Here is a 27157-nt window from a genome sequence, read left to right on the forward strand (position 1 = left end):
AATGAGTGACCTTCCACAGCTGTAGCGGGCAGGCGCAGCCGCAGCAATGCTGCCAGGAAGCCAGTCTGCTATTTATCAAATATTATAAGCTGGGACACACTAATCTGGAGCAGGAGAGAAGGGAGGGGTCCTGCACCACACTGCCTAGGGTGCTCCAGGTGTTTGCCCCAGCCCCAGACAGCCAGTGGGAGGTGACGGATGGCCTGCGATTAGCACTTCCCACCTCAGTCCAGCCCTCTCACTTGCTCCCAGAGGCCTGGCCCTCTAGACCAGCTGCTTGGCCCGTAGGGGCCCTGGGTGGGAGGCAAGGGGAGGTCAGGCCAGGGCATGGGCCATCCCGATGCCCCCGGAGAGGGCAGCCGGGTGAGGTCCAACGTGGTTATTTATTGGAGTGTAATGGTTTGTGGCCGTTGGTCGTGGAGGTGAAATCGATCAGTGGTGGAAGTCAGGTTCTATCAATTATTACAGCAATTAGTCAAGTCAGAGTGAGGGTATAGAGCCGGGGAGTAATATTAGATGGACATTATCCATGGTGCCCCGCCTCAGCCTTCCTACAGTGGGGGCAGATGTGCTGCCCTGAGGCTCTAGAGCCCTGGGCAGCCCCGCTGGCTTCCCTCCATGGGTGGCTGACCCGAGAGCCTCCTGGGCTGGACACATGCCCAACGCTGCTTTAGGAGGAGCCCTTGTGGGGACACTGCTTTAAGAGGAGTGCCTTGCTAGCTGGCCGAGGTGCAGAGATGTCCTACCTGTCCCTATCCCATGCTTTATGAGAAGTGACACGACTCCTACTAGAAATTACTCAGTGGCCAATGTTTATGGCACACATTTTTCATTCTGTAAGCAAATATAGATCACTGACAGCACTTGTTTGAAGCAGCTAATCTCACCCTCTGTTCTCTCTTCCACTGTCTTCCTCTCTCATCTCCTCTCCTCTCCCCCTCCCCTTCTCGCTCCCATTTCTCTCTCTCTTCCCTTTTCTCCTCTCTTCTCTTTGCTGTTCTTTCCTTTCCAGAGGTCACTCCTAATCCCCCCTTCACTCCAGACTGTATCTCATAACAGAGCTTCCCTCACGGCTGCCAGAGAAAGGAGAGGCCTTTCCATCACTTCATTGTGGCCCCTTCTGCCCCAGCTGTGCTGCAGGAGCCCTGTGGAGAGGGGAGGATGCCCTGGCACTGTTGACTCTGCCCTCGCAGTGCCCAGTAAGGAGAGAACAAGGCCAGGCACACAAGCCTCTGAGCCTCTCCCCTCCTGAGTGCCCACGGTGCTGTCCGTCCTTTCTTCCACACACTAATTACCCTCAGCCACGTTGTTACCCTCTGCTCATTTGTCATCACCACCCCTGGAGAGCCAGAGTTGTGCTGGGCTCATACTCTAAGCAGACCTAATCTTAAAGGCCAGAAAAAGAGCCTGCAAAAGAGGCAGAAGGACTGGTCATGAGAGTTGGGGGAAGACCCAGGAAATGGTTTTACAAAACTCAGAAGAGAGTGGTCAAGGTGTCAGGTGCCAGAGAGTTGTCAAGAAATACAAAAAAGAATACTGTTTTTTGGCCTTACCAGTCCTCCTTCACCCTGCATACAGAATCCTGCATACATAAAGTTCCCGGGAAGGGCCAGCAAATCTGAAAGAAACAGGTCACCACTGAGCCTCTGAGGAATTGCCCATTCATTAGGGAGACCTCCTTGCTAGGACACCCTCCTTACTAGAAGGCTGTACTTCCTTCTCTAAACACTGAAAGACCACTGAAGGGTTTTTCAGCAGGGGTGTGTCATGGTCACCCTGGTGAGACAGTGGAGAATTAGAGTTGGAAAAACCTGGTTGACTCTTGGTTCAAGCAAATCTAGTTTTGTGGCTTTGAGCTAGTTATTCCACTTCTCTGAGTCCAGTTTCCATGTGTGTAGTTTGCGATTTTAATTCCTACCCCTCAAGGTGATTGTGAAGATGAAATGATAAAATGTATGCTAAGTGCAAAGCATGTTATCTGGCACATAGTAAGTGCTCAGGAAGCACCAGTGCTGTTATTATTATCAGCACTCCTAGATATCTGCTCAATTGATGTAAAAACCTACATCCAGATCCAGGCTCAGTGGTGCACAACTGTAGCACCAGGTACTCGATAGGCTGAGTCAGGAAGATCACTTGAGCCCAGGAGCTCAAGGCCAGCCTGGGCAACATAGCAAGACCCTGTCTCAAAAAAGAAAAAAAATTCTACAAAGACTTATACAGTACCTCAGCCAAAAAGAGGAAATGGCCCAGATTTTCATCAGCTGGTAAGATGCATAAACAAAATATAGTCTGTTCACAGAATGGAATATTATTCAGCCATGCTACAGCATGCATGAACCTTGAAAACATGCTAAACAAGAGAAACCAGACACAAAAGGCCACATATTGCATGAGTCCATTTATATGGAGAATAGGCAGATTCCTAGAGAAAGTAAGCCACTGGTTGCCAGGGCTAGGGGGATGGGATGTGTCTGATAACAGGGTTTCTTTTCAGGGGAATGGAAATGCTCTAGAATTAGGTAGTGGTGGGGGGAGGCATAACCTTGTGAGTATATTTCCAGACTACTGAGTTGCATTATTTTTAAAGGTTTAATTTTATGGCATATTAATTGTATCAATAAAAATAATATGTATTAATATTTTATACTAAATTCCTGATAGAAAGTACAGTCATGTGTAAAAGTATTAATTTTTTTCTTATTGATAGAAAACTTTTCTTTGCTAAATTGTACTAAATTGTACTTGCTAAATTGTACCCTCTGCCCTTCTCCTTTGTCCTCTCACACCATGTAGAGGTTTGGCCTCCTCTTCGGCTCAGGCAGATAGCCACGTTCAAGTACTTAATAAATGTTTACTAGTCTTGTTAAGTTTATAGGTTATTTTAAGAAACTGAGACAGAATCAGAATCTCTGTGAGTTTGAGACCAGCCTGGGCTGCATAGTGAGTTCAGGACCAGCCTAAACTACATAGCAAGACCCTATTTCAAGCCAAAAAGAAGAAGAAGAAGAAGAAGTAGAGACTTTGAGTAGGAAGCATTTTATATTTTTTTTTTCTTTTCTTTTCTTTTTTTTTGGTCTTTTTGAGACAAGGTCTCTCTATGCAGTTTACACTGGCCTTGAGCTCACTTTGTAGCCCAGGCTGGTCTCGAATTTGCAAAGATCCTCCTGCCTTGGCCTCCCAAGTGCTGGGATTACAGGCATACGCCACCACGCCTGGCATTTGTTCTTTTCTTTTTTCCTTTTATTTAGCATTTTATATCATGATATAAGTGTTTGCACAGACTGGGATTTGGAAACACTGGTTTTTATTGTCCCTCAACAAATAGTGGCTGGGCACCACGCTGAGCCAGGCTTCACGCTAAGTAGGTTCCCCAGCCAGCCCTCTCTGTCATTATGGCAGAGACTGGCTCTTAACCCTTATTTACTTCTGGACACTTCCCTAGCAAAAAGGCAGCTTAAGGAATGCCTTTAGGTAGTTATTACCTTACTGTTCAGTTTAACACATTTATTGAGCATTTGTTGTGTACAAAGCTCCACTTTCTTAGTTTTCTGCCTTCCTCTCTTGAGAGGAATGCCTTTAGGGCAAGACCAGATCTGATTCTTCTGTACCCTATGCCCCACACCTTCACAGTTAGCACAATGGAATGGAATGGAATGGAATGGAATGGAATGGAGTGGAGTGGAGTGGAGTGGAGTGGAGTGGAGTGGAGTGGAGTGGAGTGGAATGGAGTGGAATGGAATGAATTGGAATGGACCGTGGTTGAGGAGGGGAGTGAGCTGCTCAAGCCTAGGCTGTAGGAAGGAGATTCTGGCAGCACAAAAGATCAGGGGAGCCTTTCCTCCGATGTCACGGGGCTTACTTATAGCAGCTTATCTGCCGTCCGCACTTGGAGTGTAGATAAGTGGCCCCAGCTTTCCTTTTTTTGTCATACTTGGAATTCTCTGTCCTCAGATCACAGGAAGTAATGGCTGGGGAAACACCCACCCACATACACATAACTCACCAACAGCTGGAGTGGCAGAACCAGGTCACTCGTGAGTCCATGGGACTCGATTGACCCCAGCTAGTGGGAAATGACCAGAGATAGGAGAGCATTAAAGGACAGAGAGACGAAGAAAGGCCTTTTCACTGCTATTAGGAATATTCTTTAAGGAACTTCTTAAGTGGCCTTGTGAGTGAACGTTTGTTTATAGATGGGTTAGAAAATGTCAACATTTTAGTGAATGCATGTATGACTTTGTGTGTTGACATGTACTTGTGCTGAGTATGTGAATATGTGTACTTGTTTGGATGTATTTCCTTGGCATGTTTACCTGTGTGTACATAACGTATTTGCATGGTAGCACCTCTCTGTGGAAAGTATGTTACTGCACATGTGAGTGTATACCTGTAGGATCCCGAGTACCCTGACCTCTGCCAGAGAGGACCAAGAGCTCTCCCTCCAAAGTAGCTCAGCTTGTTTTTTCCTACCATTCTACAGTGTCATACATTTCCATGACATTCCTCACACTGAAATCAGGGCCTCAAACCATCTGTAAGCAAAGACTGAGGTCCCACTGGTCACTTGTAGGACCCCTGACTGTTCTTTCTTCTTCTCCTACTAGGAGCCAACCCCCTGCAGAGGAATGAAATGGGACACACACCGTTGGATTATGCCCGAGAAGGGGAAGTAATGAAACTTCTGAGGACTTCAGAGGCCAAGGTAAATCTCAGACAAAAGAGGCCTGTGGGTGTCATTTAGTTTTTCACTTACTAAATTAGGTCTGACTTCACACCTAATGGCACTATTTCTCCATAGGTGATTGTTGTCTGTTTAAATACAAATCCAGAGTCAGGTGTGGTGGCACAGGCCTATAATCCCAACACTCAGAGGCTGAGGCAGGAGGATCCCTGGGAATTTAAAGCCTGGGAATTTAAGGCCAGCCTACATAGCGAAACCCTGTTTTTTAAAAAAATAAAATAAATCCGGCCCCTAGTTTGATCAAGCTTAGAGCACTGCCCTTCTCATGACCAGGGATAGGGAGAAGCTTGGGCCACTTTTGGGCTCTGAGAATTAACCTTCCAATTAAGGTTTGAGGACATGCCTCCCAGCTTTTCAGAAGAAGGGACTAGCCAGATCAAATCTTGAAGCCAGGGTGGTGGCATACAACTGTAATCCCAGCATTTGGAGACTGAGGCAGGAGAACCTTTGCAAGTTTGAGGCCAGCCTGGGCTACAAAGTGAGCTCAAGGCCAGCCTGAACTGCATAGCGAGACCCTGTCTCAAAAAGATTTAAAAAAAATAATAAAAAAAAAAAAAGATAAAATCTTGAGCTCAGAGTATTCCCTAGGCCTCATGTACTGTGCAGCTTCACTAGGCGTCCTTTCTCGTAATCACTCCTTCCAGAACCCGTCTTTCACACCCCACAAGTATATATACACCAAAGCCTGGTACCAAATCTGAGCACCCCCCCAAAAAAAAATCTGTCTTAATTTGATCTTCTCAGTCAAACTTTTGAACTTTCTGAAAACAAGACTAAGTCTCCTGCTTCTCTCTGCCATAAGATTGTAACTCAGGAACAACTGGGCAGAATCCAAGAACTAGAATCACAAATTCCAGCTGCCAAGGACCTGAAAAGTCTTCAGGTCGAATGATGGGAAATCTTACAAAAGTACAGAGACAGAAATTGAGCTGTTTTGGTGGAAGGGAAGATAGCCCAGACCACTGCCCATGCTGCATCCCCTTCTCTCCTTCCCTGCAGGGGGCATGAGTTTTAAATCTCTGAAACTTAAGTCAACTGATTCATTTCACTCCTGGAGAAGTTGGGGCCCAGGGATGTTATTTGGCTTACTTTGCTGAGTAAGCATCAAAACTGAAATTAATAGGCTTTACAAGGTCATGGGGTAGATTCTGTGGCAGGACTAGACCTGAGCAACCTGGCTTCTGACCCTCAGTCTTATATTCTAGATCATGGGATGATCCATAAATTGGCTGAAGTGCAGGTCCTACCTAGTGTCTGTCTTTGGCCAGAGTACTTAGTTCACTAGACTGAGACAGGAGAGACCTGGGTTCTGTTCCTAGCTCCATGACCTCAGGCTATCACTTTCAGTCATGAAAGTGGTTCTCAGTGGTTTCTAAAGTTCAGTTCAATGTATGGTCGTCTGTGTATTAGTCAGGATAGAGCTAGATTATGCTGCTGTAACAACCAAACACTGTGGTGGTTTAAAACAGTAAAGGTTTTTGCGTGTCCATTGCTTTTGAGGGGAAAGGGCAGGCTCTGCTTATCACAAGTACTCAGGGATCCTGGCTGGCAGAGGAGCCACCTGTGGAATATTGCTGTTCGTTCATCAGAGGAAAAAGAATGCTGTGGAGGGGCTTAATTCTGTAATTAAATGTTCAACCTGGAAGTAGAACTCTTCAGTTCTCACAGTTCATTGGCCAGAACCAGTTCCTTGATCCCACGGAATCATAAGGAGACCAAGAAAATCCCACTACAATCCTAGAAGAGAAGAGCTGGAAATTTGGTGATCACATCGAAGTGCTTCCCCCACCACCACCTTTGCTCAGATCCCCAGCCCTAGGAACAGTCCAGAAAGCCCGGTTGGCTTCCCCAGGTGCCTAGGGAAAATCCCTGGCAGTTTCAGATAGCCAGCTTCGTCTCCCATTACCCTTGGCTGCTGTCCCGAGAGACAAGCACTGGACTTGGCCACGCGTGCTCATGGCTCATCGGGAGGTGTGATGCAGAGCCAGTGCTGGCCTCTGTGTAAAGCAAGAGAACAGGCCTCTTCATTCCAGCACAGGTGAAGGGGTGAGAGCTACTGAGGGACACTTAAAAAAATTTGGCTGCCCAAGGGAAGTGGGTTGATATGGGCCACATTATTATAAGACTAATGTCCAGAGTGAAAATGTAGTGGTTGCAATATCCTGTGTAAGTCAGAGCTTTCTGGAGCGTAAAAGGCTATTGCAGATGACATATTATACAGGGTGTGATCAAATAGTATGGTTAATATTTTAAAATTTTAAATTATTACAGTAGAAAACACATTGCCATTAATCCCCTTCAGAACATTCCCCTTTGCTTTGAGTACTTAGCCTATCATTCTTCCCACTTTCTGAAGCAGTTTACGATTACGTTTACAGCAATTTCTGTCAAATAAAAGCATTACAGTGTGTCCTTATCCACCTTATTCAGTGGATCTGACAAGCGACTTCTGGCTCTTCCCCAAAGTCAAAAGACCATGAAAGGTAAACGTTTTGAATCAGTTCAGGGTGTTGAGGCAGCCACGAAAGCACACCTAAAGGCACTTATGAAGAGAATGTCCAGGACTGCTTCACAAAGTGGCAAGACATTGGAATAAGTGTGTTCAAAGCCAGGGGGAGTGTTTTGAGGGGATTAATGGCAATGTCTTTTACTGTTTTATATATGTAATTTTTTAAGTTTAAACTTTTTTTTTATCACACATTGAGTGTTTTGAATCTGTGTCAGGCTGGGCAGTAAGGTGACAAGATGAATAGTGCCGTGAGAAAAAGCTGAAGAAGACAGCAGGCACATCTGCCCTGGAGAGGAGAGGCTGTGCTTAGGCGCAAGAATAGCTCTGCATGAGAGGACAAGAGGTGCACTCCGTGGCAAAGCTCGCACTGAGCAGGCTGACTGGGCAGTAGCCCTAACCAAGCTGGCCCTCCTTGGAAGGGGCTGCCTTTAGAGGCTAGAAGACTGCCGCAAGCCAGCCAGGGGCTCCATAACCTCCCAGCTGGAAGACCATTTCATCTGTTGTCACCTCTGTGCTCTTGATCCCTTCAGACTGTCAGGATTTCCTTGTCCTCAGTGTCCAAGTATCCCCTCAGTATTTGCACCTAATTGCTCTGCTGTCCTCGCCGGGATTTTGCCTGTAGGAACCACTTCGGCTCTCTCCCTCAGTGTCAGCCATATAGTCTTTCTCAGTTATTCACGTAACTTATCCTCCCATTCTTTCTGCTCTGCTTTTTTTCACCAAGCTACACAAGCTACCCCTTTAAGGCAGGCTTTTGTGGGAAGAACAGTTTCAAACCTGGGTTCTGTCATCTTCTACCAATAAGCAGCAGCTTCCCCTGCATCTGTAACAGTGAATCAGGCATGGCGGCCACCAAGGCTCCAATTGTGAGGCCTCTTCCCCTGGCTTTGTCTAGATGTGGGTGACTGCCACTCTGATCTTGTCTGATTCTCCTATTGTCCCTCTCAATGCCCCAGCTCCTCAGCTTAGCCTCCTCCATCACCTACCACACTCTAGTTCAATCATGCTCATTATTGAAAATTTCTGAGTATTAACGTCATATGTCTCATCATAGAAGATTTAGAAATAGAGAACGTTAAGATAAAGAGAATTGAATGATGTGCTGCACATTAACAAATGACAGCTGTGTGCCAGGCTCTGGGCTAAATGGAAGAAGACGGATGAGTAAGACATTCCAGGAGCTCACAGTCTGGTGGGGAGACAGGCAAGTGAAGCATGACACCACGGCTGGTCAGTGGTGTGACTGATCAAGGAAGACTTCCTGGAAGAAATGGCAACTGAGTTAAATCTCAAGGAAAAGCATTCTAGTCGTACTAGGCTGAGGGACTTAGTGAGGCCTTGTCTCAAAAATATAACCCAGTGCAAAGGCCCTGTGTTCATTCCCCAGTACCACAGCGACAAAAAAAGCAAAAATCAAGTTGTTAAATTGCCTATTAGGATTTTAAGTAGAGATCTACTCTTGTGATACTTAATGTATTAGCTCTTTCTGGGCTATATCACATACCTTTATATCAATATCCTTTTTATTTAAACCCGCTGGTAGCCTGCTATATGTGTCGCAGGTCTCAGACTGGCAGCTGGTAGCCATGTCTTAATCGACCCACCCAGAGTTTTCCAAAAATGGAGGTTGAGGGTATGTATGACCTTGTCCTACATTGGAATCTTTTTTTCACTTAATAGTATGCATAATTTTTACATTTAAAAATTATCCATAAGCCTAATTTTTTATTTCATTCTGCCACTTAAAGTGCGTCACTCACCCTAAGAATCTTTCTCACCGTAAGTGGCCTGAATGGTTTCTCCTTCACTGGGATTTCCTCACTTCTTTTGCTGTGTACTGAGTCAAAACTTCTTAGTCCCCTGGAGAAGACCCAAAGGTGGGAGAAGCCAGTGCTCTCAGCTGTGAGCTAGTGCTTAGGAGAGGGAGAGGTCCCCATAGAATTAGTGGGGGCCTCAGGAAACCATGCCTCCCCCTGCTCCTGGTAGGCTTCATAGAGGAGGTAGCCTGAATCTCACTTTGAACAGCTTCCGTAGATGGAGAGTTTAATACTTAACGCCACACCATTTTCATGTCCTAACTAAGAGATGAAAGAGAGGTAGAAATATATCTCCATGCACATGATGGCAGATAAAACAAAAATATGGGGAGCTCTCCCATGATGAATATTCAGCTGAGGGGGACGCGTGTGCCAGCCCAAGCGTCTCCTCTCCCGATCCTCACTCCACCGAGACTCACCAGAAATTTATTGCTCGTTTTAATCACACCCAGAGAATGAATTGGCAGGAATATTAGGCAGATAGGCCTATCCTATATATTTTATTTGCATATCCCAGTGACAGGATCACAAGCACATTTCCTATCTCTATATTTCCTCATTCGCTGCAGGGGTAGCTGAGGATGTGACGTTCCCCTGGGCCTTCATTCCAGGCTGAGAGCCTGGGTGCTCCCATGAGAGCTGAGCAGAGCCCTGTAGGAAAGAACAGGTGGGGTATAGAGGAGGGCCAGGGGGTCGTGTTCTTCCTCCCCTGCCTCACTCAGCCTGTCCCAGGTGTTCCCTGATGCTTGTCTCAGCGACAGTGCCTGCTTGCCACATGCTTGGCTGGATGGCTTAGTGTGGGCCAGACATAATGCTAAGCGTGTTGTTGGAACAAGCTTTCACTTCCTTTTTTTCTAGCTTGTTAATGTGTTTTTGTTGAAATATACTATATATATGTATATATATGTATAAGGTACATATATAAGAAATACATAGCTTGTTGTGCTTTCACAAAGCACACGCAACTGACCAAGAAATAAAGACTATTGTGAGCACCCAGTGCCCGTTCGTACTCCAGTCACTATCATCATTATGGTAGGAAAGCATTATGCATATTTATTTACTTTGGCATAATTTTAGAAATAATACAATGAATTCTTCTAAGTTCTTCACCCAGATCCCCAACTGTTAACATTTTATCACACTTACTTTATTATTTACATGTATTACATATATTTTCCATATATGTATATAGGGAATATGTATGGAATTTTTCTAAATCACTTGAAAAAAAGTTACACACACAATGATCCATTACCCCTAAATACTTGTATGTATCTCCAGGACTTTCTTTTCTTTGAGTGAGGAGGTAGTGCTTTGGATTGAACCCAGGGCCTCATACTTGCTAAGCATGTGCTCTGTCACTGAGCTGTACCTCCAACTCATGTTTTCTTATGTGATATATATATAATTTTTTGGGGGGGTACCGGGAATCGAACTCAGGACCTTGCGCTTGCCAGGCAGGCGCTTGTGCCACTGAGCTATATCCCCAGCTTCGTGTTTTCTTATATAACCTAAGTACAGTCATCAAAATCGGGCACTAATGTTGCTATTAAATAACCTGTAACTATTACTCAGTTTACCAGCTGTCCTAGTAAGTCTCCTTACAAGAAAATCCCAGGTCCCGAGTTGCACTTAGTTACACCATATCTCTTGAGTCTCCTTTAATCTGGAATGGCTCCCCACTCTTTCCTTGTCTTTCATGACCTTGACATTTTAACAAGTACAGGCTCACTGTTTTGTAAAATGTCCCCCAGCTTGGCTTTATCTAATGTTTCCTTATGATTCAACTCAGGTTGTATATTTCTGGCAAGAACACCCTCTGGTGTTTATTTTCAATAAATTCATTAGGCACCCTTTACTAGAAATAGGGATGGGAATTTGTGTTTTAAACCTCATCTTGCTGAATAGACACTGAACTTCTGACAGTGGGCTACAGGTCTTATCATCCCCAGGTAGAAAGTACCATCTTCACAGTCAGCCTGAAGGTTAGACTTCTGTGTCTCTCATTTGCTTCCAATAGAACCTTGACTGAATTTACTTAATCTCTGCAATGGGGATTATAATACGGTACTATTAACTGTGTAGGACTGTAAGGATTCAAACATTAATCTCAAATCAGGCCAAACCTATCAGTGGAAGTTTGATAGATGATAGGATGATTATGTAGTATCAAAGTCTCTCTCTACAATACAAAATACTTACTAATTGCAAAGGGAAAATGATAGAGGAGAAACCTGGCAGATACTGCCTTAGCCAAATGATCAAAGTTAGTATCACCAATTATGGAATAAATCAAATTACATGCCTCTTATATCATGCACTGAGAAGAATGTAAACTCTTTTTCTCACTGTAGCTACTGCCTGCCCCTCTTAACATTCTCTCACCAAGGTCCTGTCACTGGATCAACACAGCTATTTGCAGCAGTGTGACATGATCAGATTTACATGTCAGTAATATGACTCTTGGAGCCAAGTGTGGTGGCACATACATGTAATCCCAGAATTCAGGAGGCTGAGGCAGAGGGATCCCCGTCAGCCTGGGCTACATAGTGAGTTCAAGGCCAGTCTGAACTACATAGTTTGGCCCTGCCTCAAAAATAACCAAAACAAACAAATAAACAAAATGACTCTTAACAACAGAAGGCAGGAAGGACTGGAAGAGAGGAGAACGGAATCCAGGATGCTGACATAGCAGTTACCGAGTCTCATGGGGTTGACACCTGCTCTGTGTCCAGCCTTCCTCTACAGTGATGCATATTTGAGGACCAGAAGCTTTCTCATGCCCCAGTCTCGTGTTCCCATCTGCACTGCATCCTACCCCCAGACTTCTCTGTCAGACTCCTCGGACCCTTCCGTTACTGTCCCCCATTCTACCCCAGTCTCACTGTTACCCCGGTCCCCTTTATTGACCTCCCTGAGGAGGGACAAGCCCTAAGGGAGCCCCGACTGTGACAGGAGTTACTGCAAAGCAGGGAGTCAGGAATACAGGGCATAGCTGAATCTTCCTGTGAGGGACAGGTTGACTCTGTGGGCCTAACCTCCCACGAGAGGCAAACTGCCACTTGGCCTCTCTTTTCTTCCCTCTTCAGTTCCTCCTCAGCCCATTCTCACCCAGGTCAAATTCTGCCTCCCCACCCCATCACCACCCCAGCTGCCCTCTCACTGCCAGCTTCATTGTCAGACCTGTCCCCAAGAGATGGCCACAGTCAGGATGCCGGTCACACCCCTTCTCCCCGAAACCCTCCCTTGCAGAGCCAGTCAGCCCAGCCACCCACTGCTGAGTGGAGAGAGCCCAGCTAGGCTTCGCCTCAGCCTCCCAGCCCTTTCCTGTAAATGCACTCACAGCCAGGAGGGGTGCCATATTAAATCAAGACTGATGGAAACCAGTGGCTGCGATTATCCAGCCAAGATGCAGCATGGGAAGCTGGTTGCTGCCAGCTCCAGGTGAGAGCCTCTAAAGTTAATTGTACATGGCTTTTATTAAGAGGGTGATCACTCCCGCTCCCGCTCTCCTGGTGGTCCCTTCACAGTGCCTCCCTCTCAGTCCAGTACCATCTGCTTCTGCAGACTGGGTTACCTGCCCTGCCTTCCCCTCTAGGTAACTGGAACCCACTACCGCAGAGCCTTGAACTCATTCCTCTTGCCTTCCTCCCTGTCTCCTCAGATAACCATGAACACGTGCCTACATTTAGGGTGCCTTAACAACTCCTCCTATCCCGTCTTTGTCCTACACATAGAATATATACAAACCAAGCACTCATTCACTGCACGTTTTAGTACAGACTCTGCTAAGTATTGGGAAAAGAGCATGAAGCTTAGCCTGTGGCCCAGGTTAATCCAGGTGTCCTGTACATTTTATCAAGAATTCTGAACCATTTCAGAGATTTTTCTGAACAGGCACAGGTAGTTGGCGCTCCAGGCTTATGAGAATCAGGATGTACTTAGGTTTAGGCCATAGTTTGAGCTTATCCCAGCATCTAGAAAGCTTCTGAGAAACCAGTCAATACATGGTGTAACTTTTCCCCCCATGCTCGCCTCCATAGAAATCAGAGAGCCTTTCCTCTTACCTAAGAAAATAACAGGAATCCTAAGACAATCTAAATTGAGACTCTGAGGAATACAGGAAGTAGAAATGTTTACCTAGAGAAGACCAAGGGAGGCTATAAAGGTCATACCTAAATCAACAAAGTAAAAAAGAAAAGTCATGTTAGGCTTGCCTGCGGCAAAGGGAAAAGCTATGTTCTGTGAGGCCCAGTGGTTGAAAAGTAGCTAGAGGTAGAAGTCACCCTGTAAGGAAAACTGTGGCAGAGATGAGCTGCCTCAGGGAGTAGCCGATTCTCCAGAAGCCAGTGTGCAACTATGCCTACAGATCTAGATTTCTAGAGGAGAAGCCTCAGAAGCCACTTCCAGGGAAGAAGACACCCAGGTGGACTGGCTCCTGGCTTCCACTTAAGCCAGACCGCCTCTTCTTTTTATCTGAAAGTCTATGTGTGGCTCAGCTAATTAAAAGAAATCCAGCATACACGCACACCCAAAAAGGCAGTGCGAGCTGGGTTTGGTGGCACACCCCTGTAATCCCAACACTCGGGATCGCCGCAAGTTTAAGGCCAGCCTGAGCTACATAGTGAGTTCAAGTCCAGCCTGAACTACATAGCGAGACCCCCTGTCAAAACAAACAAAAAGCCATGCATTACATAATCAAGTAACAAAACCCAGTGAAGGAAAAAGGAGTAATATTATCAAAGGGGGCCAGGCACTATGGTAGCTATTTGAGTCACTCAGACTACCTGGGCACACACAGGTTTGCTGTGCTAAGTGCTTTATTTACAATATCCCATTCACCCCTCACCAGCATCCCACAAGGCTCCGAAAGGTAGGTATGAGAATTATCCCTGTGCTACAGTGAGGAAACTGCGACTCAGGAAAGTGAATGAACTTCCTAAAGTCAGCTGGCTAGTAAATTGGTACAGTGAAGTTTGAGCTCAGGTCTGTCTGAAGCAAAGCTTTTTCTTTCTGCCCCACAAATTGCCTCATGTGCCAAAAAAAGTAGCCAAATTTCAGGTCAAGGGTGACTATAAGAATGAAATGAGACAGTGGGTGTTGAGTGAGTTCAGCACCTGGCATATAGCGGCCTTCCATGGAGGTGAGCACATGTACCAAGCAAACGCTGGCAAGCTGGCACTGTCCCAGCCAGCTTTGTACCTCTCACCATCAGAGCCTTCTAGCCCAGTGGGCACAAGCGTTGAGCAGGCTGGTGGGCAGGGAGGAGGAGGAGGCAGATATATGGCTGCCGTTGCAGAGCCAGGTGATGTATGTGGCGCCTGAGGGAGCTGCACAGTGACACTCTGGATTCCAGCCGGCAAGCTTCGCTCCACTGGGATCGGCGCCGAATTATTGCTCCATATGAAACCCCAGGACTGATGGGAGCTTTCAGCTGCAGACTGATAGCAACAGCCAAAATTGGATTGTTTGCTATTTATTTTTTTTAACTTCTGTCAAGGTCACTACCATAACAGGAAAACACTGCCCAAGCAGCAGGTATTTTTCATCCACTCTGCCCACAAGAGCAATTTGCAGCTACAGCTTTGGTGACGGGCCCTTACCTTGACAGCTCTCTTTCTAGAAGGATGTCACTGTCATAGGGGCTCTGGGGAAAGGAGCCTCCTGAAGACCTGGTGTTTCCTTTCCACTCCGAGATCTGCTTCTTTCCCCCTCAGCGTCCTCCAAAATACTTTCTCGTCAGGCCCATGCCCTCAGGCCTCGCTGCTCAGTTGCCAGACAGCTTCAAGCTCTGTTTTCCAGAAAGCCACACAGTGTGTCACCCTTATGTGTGTTTCCCATCTCTGCACTTGTGTACCACCCCATCCAGATGTGAATTCTCTCTGTTTTGTCTCTGTTATCACATTCAGTTTTGCAAACATGTGCCAGATGCTGCCTCTGTGCCTGGACAGTGCTGGAAATAGAAATGAGTGCCTGCCCTCAGGGAGCTTATAAGTGAGTGAGAGGTAGAGTCACAAACATTCAACAAACTCATTTTCAAGTAGTTTCTCCAGTGGCAAGTAGAGTCCTAGGGATAAACATTCATACTCTGAAACCGCAGCGAAAGTGGTTGATTCTGCCTGAGGAGCATTTGTGTGCAGGCCCTGACTTGGAGCTCCCTGGAGAGGTCTGGCTCTCTTCCTCTCAGCAATATGAGGATAGGTGAAGGGAGAGTGGGAAGAGTAACACTGACCTCGTGGTCATGAGCCAGAGCTGTGAATGGGGCCCACCCCACACCCCACCCTGCCAGCACCCAGACGTGTTTTTTCCTGAGTTGGGAGATAGAATGAAAGTAGGATCATACTGAGCCCAGCTCCCTGAACAATCTCCCCCTTCACCCCACAGTACCAGGAGAAGCAACGGAAGCGTGAGGCTGAGGAACGGCGCCGCTTCCCCCTGGAGCAGCGACTGAGGGAGCACATCATTGGCCAGGAGAATGCCATCACCACCGTGGGTGCCGGTGAGTACTGCGTGGGACACTGTCCAGTGCCAGACGGGACAGGGCAGTCATGCTGCGGTGAGGTGCATTTAATAGTAAAAGTTAACATTTATTGAGTAGTATCTCTATGCCAAACATTTGCAAAAACTCTTTGCATTTTTTGTCATTTATGTCCTTACAGCAATGCTATGAAGCTGGTACTGTAAAATCCCCATTTTAGATGAGGAAGCTAAGACACGCACTTAAATAACTGGTCCAAGGCTGCCTAGATTTGACACTCACCTTCATGTGGTCCACTGCCCCCGGCTCTGCTTTTAAGATGGGACGCATAAGACCCACAGAGGGATGGTAGCTTGTCCGTCACCAGTAACATGGCAGCTGAGCTAGCACTAGGACTCTCTTGTCTCTTCAGAATAGCTTGTCAGCAGTTGTCCCAGTCTTAGGGAGAACATCCCAAACCATGGCATGCCTTCTTCCTCACCTGTGAAACTCCTATTCCCATCCTTTGGCCCCTGGAAGCCAGACTGTGTAACCCCTAATCTAGTGGCCGTATTCAACCAGCAAAGTCTCCTGGACAGATATGTACAGCTAAGGTTCTGCTGAAGACAGTAGCCTCACCTTCATTCCCTAACTCTGTTGTGTGTGTCTCCTGAGAGTGGTTGCAGACAGGTGAGGCAGGGAAGAAGAACCCTATGCCAGGCTGGGGCAAAGGGGTCTCCCCCAAGGATCTGGGTTTTAGACAGGCTTTTTGGGCAGTCTGACACTCAGCTGGAATTTAAAACCTGTTGCCCTGAGGCAATAGGTTTGGCCAGTCCCACTGACACATGGCTTACTCTTCTCTCTAAGCCTCTAGTCCTGCTAGACGTAGCCCAGGGACTGCCAAGAATGCACCAGGTCTGCTCACTGAGAATAGGAGCCACCAGCCTGAAGTCTAGGCTGCCCTCTGGGATACTTGGGAGCCACATTATCAGCCCTAAGGGTAACTAAAAATGGTGGCGGTTATCCCGTGATGTTCCAGACCCAGCCTGGTCATCATTCTCATACACCGGTGGGGCTCACTACTCCCACATGAGTCCCTCATCAGGGGCCTGACTCCATCAGCAGAGGAAAGGAGCCCCGAGACTAGAGCTGCCTGCCCAGTTACACGTCAGAAGGCAGCTTGCAGGAGCTGAGAGAATGTGAATACAGAGGCCCCTGCTCCTCACGCCCAGACCACACCAAGCTGCCCTTTGGAGTTTGGATTCAGATATCCATCCCCAGCTGCCACCTTAGAGATGACAACCCGACTCCTTTGGCAAAGCTATATCCATGATAGACGGAAGGAAGACTCCGGGTGCTCTCATGGGCTGAAGAGAGGTGTAGCCCAACATCAGAAACTGATGAGCTGGGTGGAGCCTCACATCACTGGGCTGCCTTTGGGATTCTCCCAGCTTCATATGCGCCTTCCCCAGTAGGCCACCTGCAGTCCTCCGATGGCACTTCTTAGCAGCTCCACGGGCCCACAGGCTGTGAAGCTCCCCGGAAGTAGAGGCATTGCTGTAGAATTAGACCAGACTGAGCCCACCACTTTCCCACTGTGCAGCTTGGCCTCAGCAGTTCCCTCACCCATGTGGTGGGTGTAAGTTTAAGACCATGTGATTCTAAAGCATGTGTCCTTCCCTGTCTGTGCTATACAGCAGTGACTACAGCCTAGTCCCTGTCCTCAAGATGTTCCACCTTGGGTTGGGCCCTAGGCTCTTTAAATCAAACCCACAGCTGGTTTTTTTTTTTCTACCTAGGACTTGAATCCCACAGCCTGCCTCTTCCTTGTCCCTACACTGACCTCTGGTGTTTCACCGTCTTGTCTTTCCTTGCTCTTGGGCCAGAGCAAGAGTGGGTAATTCTCACCACCTCCAAAAATCTCAGAATGTGCTCACACCCAAGTCCTCCTCCCACCTCTCGTTCCCCTTCTGTTACCTGGACTCTGCCTCAGTTCAGCAGTAAAATAGCCATCCAGAAAGGCCCTGTGCTTTGTCCTATGATGTCTAGGTTGGACCTGCTATGGCTCTAGTGATCATAGAACAGTGGTGGTGAACCTTTTAGAGCTTTCAGTGATACAGTTTTCCTGTTGCAGCACACATGCCCTAGGTTCACCACCATTGCCCTAGAAAGTAGGGTCAGAGTTGGGCAGGGTTGGTGTGTTTTGCCTCCAACTGTGAAATGGTAACGGTGCGTCTGCCTTGCCGAGAAGCCCTGCAGTTCAGATCCCACCGCTAATGTCCAAACCATGTTCATTTCCTGTGACCAGCTCCCAGAACTATCTGTCAGGCAGGCACTTTGCCACGGAGCTATATCCCTGGCCCTCCCAGAACTATCTAGTAGGAAGGAGTACGTAGCCTAGTCGTTGTACTGTGAGGGCAGGCAAAGCCTGAGACATTCACTGGGTCAGAACTTGTAGTGGGCAGGCAGCACCCAGAACCTCAACACTTCAAAGCTGAAGCAGGTACAGGAAAATGAGGCACATCGAGAGGGGAGGACAGGCCTATCTGGGTCCTCTAGGCTAGTGTCACATGCGTGCTAGGGACTAGCTGGCTGAAGCCTGGCACCCCATGGGTACCATGAGCATGGGCAGCCAGAAAAGTGCCGCAGAATGAATTGATTTGATAAATGGCCATTTATTACCCTCACGAATTGGCTGAAACCAATTTCGGTCACATCAACCCCTGGTAAGTGCTGGGATATTGATTTGTGCAAAGTAATACAGTGAATTTATCAGTGTGATCCCCAGCTGCAGGGCCTCTAGGAAGGCTGGCGCACAGTTACCGCCTTACAAATGGAGGAGATAAAGCACCAGCCTCACAATCCAGGCCCTAATGGCCTCTCTGGTCTTCCAGGGTCACCAGAGCCAAAGCAGGGCCAACCTGCATTCTACAGACCAGAACCCTGGCATGGAAGGTGAGGCTGCGCTTCCAGAATCTGGAGGCTGGTTCATGAGGAGGGGAGGATGCCCGTGCCATGGGGCAGACCTGCTGGGAGCTCCAGGCCTCCTCTGAAAGGCAGCCAGCTCTCTGCTGAGCACATTCACTGGTCTCCTAAATAGAAATTTAGAAATTGATTGACCCCTTCCCCTCATCCCTTACAGCCCAAAAATCAAGTTCTGTCATTCCACCTCTTAAGTGGCTCTCAAACCTGGCCTCTCCCTCTGCTCCTGATAGCATTGCCTTAGTTCAGTATATCTGAGCCATGGCAGTGGCCTCCTCAGTGGTTTTCCTTCCTCCCTTCCTTCCCCTAGAATCAGTTCTTCTTGTTAGAGTGATCTTTGGAAGACACAAATCTAACCTGGGCGTGGTGTTGCATGCCTATAATCCCAGCACTCAGGAGGCTGAAGCAGGAGGATCATTGTGAGCTCGAGGCCAGCCTGGGCTGCAAAGTGAGCTCAAGGCCAGCCTGAACTGCATAGTGAGACCCTGTCTCAAAAAGATCAAAAAAAAAAAAAAAAGAAAGAAAGAAAACACAAATCTAACAATGCAACTCCCCTGTTGAAAACACTTGAGTGTCCCTAGCTGCTCTGTTGTTGCATGCAAGGCACTGCTGCTGCCACTGCCCCCTGCTTGGCACTCCACACACCAGCCACGGGGCCTGCTTCTGCCTCGCTGCACACAGTGAGCACATGTCCTGTCCGTCGCTGCTGCCCTCTCAGCTTGCAGTTCCTTCTTCTCTGACCCTCCCACCCCAGTCCATCTCCCACACACTAGCTGCTTTGTCCCTGGGCTAACTCAGTTCAGGTGCAGTGATCAACCAACTTGTACGTGCCCACTTCCTGGAACAGCCCTGTGCTCAAAAGTAGATGCTGAGTGCAGTTTGTGAAATGTATTTCTGTGGCATGGCCCCTTGTCCATCTCCATGATGTACTCTGAAGAGAGAAGGTATACACCTGCCCTCTAGCAGCTCACACGCGTGCTGGGAACAGGACTCAAGCAAGAGCCTTAATTGCAACCATATTAATTGACCTTTGACAGTGGCTAGGAGGATGGCCTATTCCCCAGACCTCCCTATAAGCAGCTTCCCCTGGGCAGCAAGTCAACATGCACATACTGGCGGTTTCCTTGGAGCTTCTTCAGGCCAAGAACCTGTGCCTGACAGCCATTCTGTCTGTCCCAGAGATCCCTCTGAAGTGTCTGCACTCCCCTGGACAAACTGTACCCCTTCAGGTGTCCTTCAGGCCACAGTCTGACACACATGCAGAATCTCAGCATCGTGTGGCCCACTGGGTACACCATCCTATTCATGCTTCACTTCCCTCATTGACTCATCTGAAAGTATGCTCTTCCCCAAGCCCCACCTTGCTGAGCCTCCCGGGGAGTACTGGAGTCTGATGTGAGAAGGACAACCAGAACTGCTTGCAGCCTCACTCTAGGTCACTTCAAGGGCCTCGCCTGTGCCTTGCTGTTCTTGTTGCCTAGCCTACCCTGCCAATACTCAAGACCTAGGCTTCTCCAGGGCCCCATTCCTCCCTGGTTACAAGGCCTTCTCTCGGACCAGGGATATAGCTTAGGGGCATAGCACCTGCCCAGCAAGCACAAGGTCCTGAGTTCAATTCCTGGTACCAAAACAAAACAAACAAAAAAAAAACTCAAGGCCTTCTCTCTGCTTTTTTGTTTTGTTTTGTGTGGGTTTTTTTGTTTTTGTTTTTGTTTTGTCTTTTTGGTTTTTTTGAGACACAACACTATGCAGTTCAGGCTGACCTTGAGCTCACTGTGTAGCCCAGACTGACCTCAAACTCACAGCAATCCTTCTGCTTCAGCCTCCTGAGTGCTGGGATTACAGGCATGTGCCGCCACGCCCGGCTTTTAAGGCCTCTCTCTGGACTTCATATGACACCTTCATCACCATCCTACCACATGGTGTCTGCTGTGTTTATATGTCTTCCTCCTTCAGTGGTCAGAGATACCTCGCTGTTTCCCAGGTGGACACACAGTATGGGTATTGAATTCAGGCAAATGAAGTCTGAGCCCATTTTGACACAGCTAACAGACACTGGGGTAACTCTCAACCATGAGAGTCCCTCTGAAAGGCTGGTTCCCCTGAGAGATGGTACAACATGCAACAATGTGTTTTAGGAGAGGTTTAACAACCTCCCATACTAGGTCATTAGAATTTATTAAGAAGGATGAATCAGCCCACCCAGACTGCCCAGAACCTTGAGCTGGATGGAGGCAAAGGCTGGGGTGGGAGGAAGAGGCAGCTCTTTCTTCCTTGCTTTTTCATACTCCCAACTGCATGGCAGGTTCACCCTCATCCTTTAGGCACAGATGTCAACCATGCACAGAGTGGTCTCCTGCACTTCTCCCACCCATTTAAAACCCACCATTTTCACAGCAGTATTTCTCTCATAAGCATAAGGCTTGTCGTAGTCCCTGTGGCATCCCAGTGCCTGGCATGTTTGCTGAACACATGCATAAGATTCCCAGGAGAGGGTTCAGAAACCTACTCGCAGGGCAGTAAAAACCACTGGGACTGCTAAGAGACTCTTGGGTCCAGGCCACACCCTTCTCCATAAAATGGAAGTTAAAAAAAATCTGTTCTTCTCCCCCTCCTCATAATTCTGGAAAGACCAAGAATAAATTCATGTAGCCAGCAAACAAACCGGTGTTGGGCTAGTCTCAGGTCCCCCAGGAATTAGAAGGCCCAGCACCTGCTCCTATGGAACACACAGTTCATTGGGGGCACACTCTCCCCTTTGACCTGAGGGCACAGGCAGATGAAATCCCTTACACTGCCCTTCTGTGAGCCCATTTCATCCTGTGTAGAATGGAGGTAATACCTACTTCTAAGGACTGGTATGAGGATGAAAAAGATATCTAATGACTGCTGCTGTTGCTACTGTCAGGACTGCCACTATTTGTACTTCTACTGGCTTTGGTGTTTTGTGTTTTGTTCTGGTTTTTGTCTCATTTTTTTGAGAGGAGGTCTTACTCTGTTGCCCAGACTGATCTCAAACTCATGAAATCTGATCATCTTCAGCCCTCCAAAGTTCTGGCAGTGTAGGCACACACCATCGTGCCCAGCTTATTCGTGTTGTTATTCCACTCTTTGCAGTTTACACTATCCCTTTATAAATAAGAATTCACTTCATCTTTGTGTGGAGCAATACAGAATATGTGCCTGTTTCCAGGCACTGAGGCTCTAAAGAAATAGGTGTTTTGGAGCCAGATGTGGAAGCACATGCCTATAATCCCAGCACTCAGAAGGCTGGGGCATGAGGATTGCTGCAAGTTTGAGGCCAGTGTAGTCTACAGAGTATTCAAGGCCAATCTGAACTCTACACAGCGAGACCCTGTCTCAAAAAGAAAAGAAAAGAAGGGGCTGGGGATTTAGCTCAGCGGCACAGCGCCTGCCTGGCAAGCACGAGGTCATGAGTTCGATTCCCGGTACTGGGAGAAAACAAAAAAGAAAAGAAAGCAAATGAAATAGGTGTTTTACTCAAAGTCAGTCAACTAGTGAGCAACAGAGGCAGGACACTGAATGAGCTGCAGTAATGCCTACCCTCTCCACCATACCGCTCAGTAAGTACTCTCCACCTACCAGAAAATTCAGACCTATAAATTAATGGGGTAGGTGTGTTACGGAATTAATCATAAAGAGTTGTTCCAGGTGAGTTTTCAGATGGTCCAATAACAAGAGATGTGACCAGGAAAGGCGCCTGGAAAGGGGGCAGACACAAACAAGGCAGACCCTGGCACAGCATGTGGAGGGCAGAAGCTGCCCATGCAGAAGGCCTGACAGCATCTCAAGCCCAAGGGCAGTGGTGAGGACAGGGGCTCCTTGAGGCCATGTGTTGAGTGGCTGAGTGAGCTGGATTGGAAGACTGCAAGAGAAAACATTTTTCTGGTAAGCCAAGTGAGTGAGGAGGTGCTGGGTAGTAGAGAGCCGGAGGAGGGAGCTGCCCGCTTCCCTCACACTCCCTGAAGCACCACTTTAGACACAGGAGTCAGCAAGAGTAGGCTTAAAGCCCAGGGTCTTCATGAATTCACCTGTGTAACCGTGAACAGCTTTCTGAACTTCTTTGTATATATTTTCTCATCTATAAAATGTAATGAAGTTCTCTCTCCTCCTTGTCTCAGGTGGTCATGAGGCTAGTGTGAAATTATGTCTGCAGAAGTTTTTAAGTGCTGGCGGAGTAAGTTGTGCATCTGCTGGTCTACAGCAAGAGCACCAGCACTTATGGCCACATGCACTTGGGCCCATCCAAATATCTGTAGTCCTAGCCTCCACACTGACCGGGCGGGGCCCTCCAGGCTCCCCAGTCTTGGTCCTCAGCCACCCCATCAGCATACACCCTGGGGCTTGCCTTCCCCAGTCCTCCCGGGCTGCTTCCATTTTTCATTCTGTCGGACTCCATCTGCTTGGTTGTTTTTCTCTTCACATATTATTAGAAATATCCAGAGTTGTAATTGTTTAATGGTTGGCATTTCGCCTGTTTCATGGGGGACCCCGATCAAGCCCACCCCAGACTCATGCCTGGGTCTGACAGAATTGACCAAGGACAGCTGCGCAGTGGAGTCTGCCTGGCATTATAAAGAGCTCTCTCCCAGGTGCATTATTAGAAAAGAAGGGGGAAAAGATGGCCCCAGGCACAATTCAATTCCACATTCTCCATGGTGTTTTTAGTACCACACAGCCCAGCAGTGTGCAGCTCTCAAAGGGCTGGGATGCTACCCTGAAAGAAAAGCCAAGTACATGATACCCAGGGAACCTTGTCCCCCCCAGGCCACCATTCTAGTGATGCCTGGGTAATACGGCCTCCTAGATGCTCCACGGAGCCTGAGCCCAGTTCATACTCTGCCTCTTCCCAACCTAAGTTCGACCTCTCTCTCAGCCCTGCTCCAGCACACAAAACACACATGTGCACATTGTATCCATGGAAATCTTTATGTCTGCCATTGTAGTACATCCATTCCCCAGATACCCTCACATCCACGTCCCTGCTTCTGTTGGGGCACCAGGGACTGTCCATCGGCCAAGCATGGCCGTCTTTGCTTCATCCCCAGTGTTCAGATACCTATGAGTTCTGTGCGTTTACCCCATAGCTAACCCTTCCAGAGAACTGGGCCAGTTAGAGATCTGTGTCCTAGCCCAGAAGAGAGGTTGGACTGAATGTTTCCCGAGCCTCTTTCAGGGTTTTCAGGGAGCATCTCCTGGTCAGGCAAAGGTGTCTAGTCTGCCATATGAGAGGTTGCATTTTCTATCTGTTGCTGCTGAGGCCAAAAGTAGAAAAGCACATTAAGGTAGCACCATGAGAGACAGAGGTGAGAAAGAACACAAGCATGGGACTGCACTAAGACAGGTCATCCAGATGCTCACAGTCTGATCCTGCTCACCACCCTCACATTCATACCTCTCTGCCTCTGTCGTGCTGGCTGCCTCTGCAAATCCTGCCCCACCTCCATGACCCAGCTAGTCCTGCCACTCCGAGTCTTCCCTGACCTCTGCCGCTGCTGCCTTGAAACCCAGCTACAATTCCCTCAAGACTGGTAACCCTCAGACTTAGTCCCTAAGACTGTCAACTCTTTCTCCGTTGACTGGGTTTCCAGACCTTCTCCCTCTGACATATGTCCCTGTGCTAATTTTGCTGAGTCCTCTGGGGACCAGAGCAGACATGCTCTTCCATCTGCAGACAGACTTTGACATTGCGCAGTGCTCTGTCCTCGTCCAGCTCCTGACTGCCGTGTTTCCATTAATGCATCCCAAATGGATACGAACTTTTTAAACCAGCCATATGTGAGTTTTAAAAAGAAGACAGGTTTAGAGAAAGAAACAACTCTACTGTCTACTAGTTGTGTAACTTAGGCAAGTCTTTCTTAGTAAAAAAGAGTTGAGAATATTTTCCCCTCGGGGTATTTGTGGCGTCTTGAGTAAATATATTGTTGGCAGATTTTTCTAGTTATGCCTAACATACAGCATGTGCAATGAATGATTCTTGCTTCCTTCCCTACTCTTATACTTGAGTGGTGCTTCTGAGCATGCTTCTGCTAGTGTCCTTGCCTCGAATACATGGCCCCTGATCACATGCTTCCTCATGAAGAAGAGATCAGGCCTTGCTCTGGCAGAGTTAAACCCCAAAGATAACTAGTACAGATCTGTTCTGCTCCCCGCACCCTCAAGACCCCGCTGGAGGCTTTGGTTAGCAGAGATGCTAACAGTGGCTCACCCTTTTTGTGCTCCAAGCTCCACACTACCCTCTGTTGGCTTCCAAAAAAGGTATTTGGCTGTGTTTCCACTTCCTAATCCAGACAGTAGACCAGACCTTAGTTTCCTCAGATGGGAAAGAGCCTAGAGCCCAGATCCCCAACTGCCAAGGGCTTCTGCCTGTCCCATTTGCATAGGTGCGTAGAAGGGTAACCAGTAAAAGCTAAAGTTCCTCTCTAATTCTCCTTCGCCAATCCCCCACCCCCTTCACCTCCATTCACCATCCACCCGCCTTTCAGTTTCCCTGGCAACACTGAGTGCTCATCCTGGAAAACTTTATCCGAAATCTGCTCTGGGCAGCTTTCCAAATCCATGCTAACCTGATTAGGTATCTCTAGGGGCCTTGCCAGCTAATCAGATTAGGCAGCACTAATGGTAGTGAGGACTTTGAGTGGGCGCAGAGCAGTAAAACATATTGTATACTTAGTGATAATTATCCTGCCTTTTGTGTCATTGATTTATCTGCCTCCCTCCCTGTCCCCCCGTCTTGTATGTTTGGCCACAGCGATCCGGAGGAAGGAGAATGGCTGGTATGATGAAGAACACCCTCTGGTCTTCCTCTTCTTGGGATCATCTGGAATAGGTAATCAGGATCACATCAGCCAGTGGGGAAGGGGAGCTCCCAGCGTGAGCCCTACACCCCAGCTGCGATGGGCCAGGGGTCACACCATCCACCTCAAGTTCAACACTCAGCTCTAGAAGCAACTACCTCCAAATTACAGAGCCATCAGGAAAGAAGACTCTGGGTGTTCAATCATCTGCCGTTTTACAAGCAGCTAGAACCAGGCCTCTCCCTGTGTACACTCAGGGGTACAGAGACTAATTCATCTGGGGCCAGGCCCTCGGGGGCCGTTAGGCTTGGTCAGGGCACTCTGCTCTGAGAACAGTTGAGCTACCTCCTCTGCCCAGGACATCAACCACATTCAGAGCAGCTTAGCTGTAGGAAGCTAAAGAAAACCCCAGTGACTGGGCCAGGGATATAGCTCAGTAGCATAAGCGCCCGCCTGGCAAGCGCAAGGTCCTGAGTTTGATTCCCGGTACAAAAAAAAAAAAAGAAAACCCCAGTGACCAGTGCAGTGCCAGGTACAGAGCATAACTAGGTCCAATGAACTGGACTGAGTATTTTGCTTTTTTTTTTTTCCCCAGAGAACTAGGGATTGAACCCAGATCCTTTGCACTGAGCTACAATTTCCAACTCTATTTTTTAGTTTATTTTGATAGGGCATCACTATATCATTCGGGCTGGCCTTGAACTTGTGGCGATCCTCTTTCCTCAGCTTCCCTAGTGCTAGGCTCGTACCACCGTGCCCAGCTTTATTTTTTTATTTGAAACAGGGTCTCTAAATCACTAAGTTACCCAGGCTGGGGTTACAGCAGGTTGGATATTTTTCTAGCCAGTTGGGCTGCATCATCTGGTAAATTCTCAACTCCTTACTCTGTGCACTCACATACTCCCTTTCCTTCACTCCCCTTCTGTGAAATCGTGCTGGGGATTTCATGGTTTATAGGGACTGTTTTTTTCCTTGAAGGGCTAGGGATTGAACCCAGGGCCTTACACGTACTAGGCAAGTGCTGTACTCTGAGCTACAGCCTCAGCCCGGACTTCATGATTTAGTTGTCTCTTCCTCCTCTCCCAATGCCTGTGTGGACTTAGCTCTACCTCACATGTGGGGTCCCAAAAGCTTACCACCACCACCACCACCACCACCACCCCCCGACCTTGATACCACAGAATTTCACTTCTGGGCCCCACAGTGGCTTCCAGTGGTTTGATCATTGTTCCAAATGGCCCTTCAGGACCACCTCTTTGGTATTGTTCCCTTTTTTATGCCGCAGAAGACTGAAGCCAGTAAGAAATGCTCTTCATCCCTTCCCAGCCCTTACTTGCTGTTTTTGTTTTTTGAGGCAGGGTATTGATATGTAAAGCAAGCTGGCCTTGAACTTGAGTATGTAGCCCAGGCTGGCCTCAAACTCATGGCGATCCTCCTGCCTCAACCTTCTGAGTGCTAGAATTACAGGCACGCACCACCACACCCGGCCCCGCCCTTACTTGGCATTGTTTCCGTGGCCCAGCTGAATTGCAGGTCATGGAGGTTAAGAGAGATGCAGGTAGTGAGCCAGGAAGTCAGGGTGCTCCTAAGACAAGTGAGGGTTATGCTGAGCTTCAAAGGCCAAGCTGGCTCGTATGTCTGCTCTGCACTGTCAGGATGGTGCCAGAGAGAAAAGGCCTCAATCCCACCCACAGAAAAATCAAGATGCATGCAGACTTGATTCTGATCCTAGTTTCACCACTCATTCCCTACTTGGCCCCGGGGAGTCTCCGGGCCTCACCATCCCCATCCGTAATGTCTCTGCTTCCTGGTGTCCTGGCATTTCCA

General features: G+C 47.9%; 1 protein-coding gene across 2 annotated transcripts in view; it reads left to right on the forward strand.

The window, feature by feature from the left end:
• The window catches only part of Clpb (ClpB homolog, mitochondrial AAA ATPase chaperonin), a 138098-nt gene that overhangs the window by 97476 nt on the left and 13465 nt on the right, over window positions 1-27157 (forward strand). For both annotated transcript variants that reach the window (XM_005379988.2, XM_005379989.2), the window contains 3 exons: window positions 4608-4705; window positions 15458-15572; window positions 25285-25362. In XM_005379988.2, the coding sequence (XP_005380045.1) occupies window positions 4608-4705; window positions 15458-15572; window positions 25285-25362 (291 nt within the window). The remainder of the gene's footprint in view (window positions 1-4607; window positions 4706-15457; window positions 15573-25284; window positions 25363-27157) is intronic.

Source organism: Chinchilla lanigera, unplaced genomic scaffold (assembly GCF_000276665.1).
Source record: "Chinchilla lanigera isolate Chin_1 unplaced genomic scaffold, ChiLan1.0 scaffold00013, whole genome shotgun sequence".
In the NCBI taxonomy this organism is placed as follows: domain Eukaryota; kingdom Metazoa; phylum Chordata; class Mammalia; order Rodentia; family Chinchillidae; genus Chinchilla; species Chinchilla lanigera.